Source organism: Mastomys coucha, unplaced genomic scaffold (genome assembly GCF_008632895.1).
Source record: "Mastomys coucha isolate ucsf_1 unplaced genomic scaffold, UCSF_Mcou_1 pScaffold21, whole genome shotgun sequence".
NCBI lineage: Eukaryota > Metazoa > Chordata > Mammalia > Rodentia > Muridae > Mastomys > Mastomys coucha.
The window spans coordinates 35,073,733-35,078,933 of NW_022196904.1; the positions used below are offsets into that span (position 1 = coordinate 35,073,733).

Sequence of the window (5,201 nt, forward strand, 5' to 3'; positions counted from 1 at the left end):
TATGAGTACACTGTAGCTGTACAGATGGCCGTGAGCCATCATGTGTGTGGCTTCTGGGAATTGAACTCTAACCCTGCTTGCTCCGGCGTCAGATCTCGTTACCAGTGGTTGTGAGCCAACCTGTGGTTGCTGGGATTCAAACTCAGGACCTTCAGAAGAGCAGTCAGTGCTCTTACCCGCTGAGCCAATTTCACCAGCGATTTTTTTTAAATAAAGAATAACCACTTGAAAGTATAGTTTATCGCTCAGGGTGGAATACTTGTTTAACATGAGTGAGGCTCTGCTTTGATCCTCACTACCACAATAAAGAAAAAGAAACTTAACCAAAAACAGAGAGAAAAAGGGCAAAGGACATGAATATGCACTTCTCCAGAGCTACTGATGTCGTTACTGCGGTCTGTTCTTTAGATCTTAGCTGTCTACCAGCAGTGCTGTATAATAGCCTTGGCAGATCCCCTCCTATATCTGTATGGCTAAGTCTCTCTATTTCTGTATAGCTAAGATCTTTATTTGTTGAGCTACTTGCCTTTGCCCAAACGAAATCTTCCCCAGAAGTCAGCTTAGTGATGTTGGCCTCTAGCTGTAGCTCCCAATTTCTCACATATAAAACGAGCAAAGTAGGTATGGCTATGTGGGAAGTTATTTTGATTTCATGTGTCCAGTATACAGAAGGTTGCCTAGCACACAGGAGTGCTGTGTATATGGAGTTTGGTATATACTAAGGGCTATGTAGTGTTCCTTGGCATCATCATCTATATGATGAGCATGGCTACTACCTGACTCAGACTTCTCACTGTTCAAATTCAGTTCTGTGTGATTCCTTCTCCATCCTGTTCACTGCCTGCTCCTTCATCTCTTTCTCTTCTCCGCAGGTAAATTGCAGCTTGACATACAACATCAACAAATTTTTGTGAAAGCTTCATTTCTAAGTGATGCAGCCAGCGAAGTCACAAAACATGGCTCCTCATATTGCTCCGTTTTAGAGAAACTCTGGCAGGATGATGATACTGCTGCAAAGATAGATCAGCAAAGCCAGGTCCTACCCATAAGTTCTGATGCTTTCCTAAACCAGAAAGTACTGAACATAGACAGTGCTTGTGACTTTGAAGAAACTGGAGAATCTACTCTTCTGCAACCCCACCTCGTCTCTACACAATATGCACCTCCAAGATCAAATAGTGACAGTCAAAGCAATACCACAAAGCAACTTAATGATATTATTGGATCTCATCAGTTTTTTACACAAGCCTCTCCTAATGGTATGTGTACAGTTCCTCATCAAACAGAGAAATCATACAATGAGAGTCAGTTTGGAAACATACTTTCTCCTAATCCATCACTTATGGATCATGAAATTAATTTTCAAGACAAACCAGTTGACTATACTGGATGTGGGAAGGTCTTCACTGGTGAGACAGCTTTCTGTCAACAGCAAATAACTAATACTATGGAGACATCTTTTATCTGTCACACATGTGGGAAAACCTTTCTTCACAAGTCTAAATTGACCTCCCATTCAGAAACTCATAGAGAAGAGACGCCTTATGAATGTCCTGACTGTGCCAAATCATTGAGGGGTACATCTAGCCTGCAAGTGCTCCGTGGAATCCAGACAAAGGAGAAACCTTACGAGTGCCACGTGTGTGGGAAGTCATTCAGTTATACATCCCACCTAAAGGTGCACCTTCGAACACACACTGGTGAGAAACCTTATGCATGTTCTGACTGTGGAAAAGCCTTCAGCCAAAAGTCAGTCCTCACCATCCATCAGAGAATTCACACTGGAGAAAAGCCGTACACATGCAGTGACTGTGGGAAAATGTTTGTTTGTGCATCAGATCTAACAAAGCATTGTCGATTTCACACAGGGGAAAAGCCTTATGAGTGCCCTGACTGTGGGAAATCTTTCAGTATTAAATCTAACCTGCTTGCACACCATCGAATTCACACCAGTGAAGGACCTTACAAATGCTTTGACTGTGGAGAATCATTCAGGAAAATATCCCAATTGAAGGTACATCATCAAATTCACACTGATGGTAGATCTTTTGTATGTTCTGACTGTGGAATGGCCTTCAGCCAAAAGTCAGTCCTCACCACACATCAGAGAATTCATAGTGGAGAGAAATGTTACCCATGTAGTGACTGTGGGAAGTTGTTTCTCTATGCTTCAGATCTGAAGAAGCATTGTCGATTTCACACAGGGGAGAAGCCTTACAAATGCCATGACTGTGGGAAATCATACAGTGTGAAGTCGCACCTACATGTGCATCATCGAATTCACACTGGTGAGAGACCTTACAAGTGTGATGATTGTGGAAAGTCATTCAGAAGAAACTCTCACCTACAGATGCATCAGCAAACTCACACTGGTGAGAAGCCTTACAAATGCTCTGACTGTGGGAAGTCATTCCGGAGAGCATCCCACCTGAAAGTACATCATCGAATTCACACTGGGGAGAAACCTTATGTGTGTTCTGAGTGTGGAAAGGCTTTCAATGATAGGTCAGTTCTCAGCACACATCAGAGAATTCACACTGGAGAGAAGCCTTACATATGCAGTGACTGTGGGAAAGCAATGTCTTCTAAAGCCAATCTCAAAGAGCATCAGCGGATTCACACAGGCGAGAAACCATATGTGTGTGCTGAATGTGGGAAGGCCTTCAGTGATAAGTCTTCTTTCTATAGACATTGTAAAATTCACAGTAGGGGGAAACCTTTTGTCCATAACAAAGGTGAAAAGGGTTTCCTGCAGAATTCACAAGTGACATCCTATGAGCAAACTCAGAGTGCAGAGAAATTATCAGTATAATAATATAATAATGGGAAATCTGCCATTGCTGTGTATCAGCTGAAGGCATATAGTCAAGGTCACATAGTACCATTCCTGAAGCTGTGAGACACTGTTTATCAACTCTAGGTGCACCATCCATGCAATACTGGGAAGAGACATGTATTGTGAATATAGAAAGTCCCTCAAAATCATGTCATTTCAATAGACTCAAGTACTCATACTAGGCTCTCATCTGACCATAGAAAAGAATTTATTGTAGAGTCAGTTCCTCATCCATTTCCCTCGTCAAAATACTCCCCTTGGTTTTAATGGAAATTTATTTATCACAGATCTAAATAAGACTGAGAAGGTACAATACTCAGTTGATAAAATCTTTGTCTTCTGCACACCACAGGCAAACACACACACACATAACATGCCACAGGTGTCTACACACAATATATACACAAACTTTATGCAAGCCATAGTCCATAGTTTTTAAAAAAAAAAAGCTATGCATTGCTTGTTTAAACATAAATATAATTATATGTTTGAGAAATATTAATCAACTTGTAGGAAGAAGCACAAATGCCTGTACTATAGTAGATATTTTATGGACTGTGTTTCTTTGCATGTTGAAGAAATGTTGACTAATTATTTGAGACCTTCTAAAGTTAAGGTTACAAGGTTTTGAGGCTTTATAGAAAAGTTTATTGGAAATTATATCAATAGTACATCAATTTTTTTTGTTTAATGTGGGGCTTTTTTTGTTTTTGTTTTTGTTTTTATTTTTTAACATAAGACAGGGTCTTACTATGTAGCTCAGGCTGTACTGGAATTCACTATATTGACCAGACTGGCCTTGAACTCACAGAGATCTGCCTGCCTCTGCCTCCAAAGGGGTAGGATTAAAGATGTATACTAGTATGCTTGGCTGCATAGTAATATTTTTATTTTTATTTTCATTAATGAATTAATTTACTTTACATTCTGGTCAGAACTTTCCCTCCCTCTCACCTTTCCCCCTTCTCCCTCCTTCCTTTTCTCCTTAGAGAAGGGGAAGCCTCCCATGGATATCAACCCACTTTGGCCTATTAAGTTGCAGTAGAACTAGCTACTTCTAGTGAGGCTAGATAAGGCAGTCCAGTTAGGAGAAAGGGGCCCAAGGCAAGCAAATGAGTCAGAGACAGCCCCTGCTCCTGTTGATAGGGGTTCCACATGAATACCAAACGGCGTGTCTGTTACACATGTGTAGGATGCCTACATTCTTCCCATGCATGCTCTCTTGGTGGTGGTTCAGTGACAGTGAGCCCCTATAGGTTCAGGTTAGTTAATTTTGTAGATTTTCTTGTTGTGACCTTGACCTCTCTGGTTCCTTCAATCCCTCTCCCCCCTCTTCTACAAGATGATACTAATATTTCAAATGTCACAAAACTTTCCTCATTTCCATCTAGGAAGGGACAGCTTGTGCTGGGCATGTACCTAGCATGGTGGCCAACAAACAAAGTAGCTAGTTTTGACTACCTAAGCCTTTCTCTAGATTATTCACCACCATGTCCAGTCTCAGGACATCATCATCTTCAGGGTGCCATTTGAGAGAAATACAGAAACCCAGAATATTCATGAACTGATGTCAGTATCTCCACAGCCCATTTGTGCTGGTGTGAGTAATGCTTCTCCACGATTCATATTCTTCCAGTACCTCAGAAGATGGCCTCATAGAAATGGCTTCTTTGTAAAAAACATAACTTAGGATGCAGACAAACTTGGTCAGGGTTGGTCCTAAATCTGCCTAGTGACGTACTTATGATAAAGCCATGTGAAGACTCAAAAATTTTGGAAGACAGGGTCATTAAGGCAGAGATTTCAGTGACACAACTCCAAGTGATGGAATGTTAATGACTGTTAGCAACAGAAGCTAGAAAAAAAGGAACAGAATGTTTTATTCCTTGGGTGTTTCCAAAATGAGCCATCCCTTCGCCCAGTATATTGATTTATCCATTCTAATCTCAAACATGATGAGACAATAAGTTTTTACTGTTTTGCCAACTATCCTAAACCAATCTAGGAAAACAATAGAGGGCTTTAGGATGCCCTTGTAAATCCATGGACTGACTTCCTGGTTCTACCATTACATCTCAGTACCTTCTCTAATCATTGTTTTCTCATCCACTATTCCTAAACTTATGTACTCCCTTGTTTTCTGGTTCCTATGTTTTTACCTCCTCTTTTACTAAGCTTATTTGATGTTATTATTCTTCCTATGAAACAATGGCCTTAACCTACCTGGTATCTACTCCTTATGGTTAGCATACCACCTATGTTCCTCATTTTTGCTTTAATTGAGACCCTCTAGACATGAATATTCCTTACTGGTATTTCTTGTTTATTTCAGGTTGTTTGTTTGGTTGGTTTGTTTGGGTTTGTG

At 40.6% G+C, this 5,201-nt stretch overlaps 1 protein-coding gene across 5 annotated transcripts in view; it reads left to right on the forward strand.

Annotated features, from left to right (window-relative positions):
- Window positions 1-5,151, forward strand: part of LOC116102096 (zinc finger protein 260-like) — a 14,174-nt gene extending 9,023 nt beyond the window's left edge. For 4 of the 5 annotated variants that reach the window (XM_031386312.1, XM_031386314.1, XM_031386315.1 and 1 more), the window contains one exon: window positions 873-3,700. In XM_031386312.1, coding sequence (XP_031242172.1) covers window positions 873-2,812 — 1,940 coding nt within the window. In that variant the 3' untranslated portion in view covers window positions 2,813-3,700. Of the gene's footprint in view, window positions 1-872 lie in introns of all 5 variants that reach the window. The other variant, XM_031386311.1, reaches the window with a different exon arrangement.
- The last annotated feature ends 50 nt before the right edge of the window (window positions 5,152-5,201 follow it).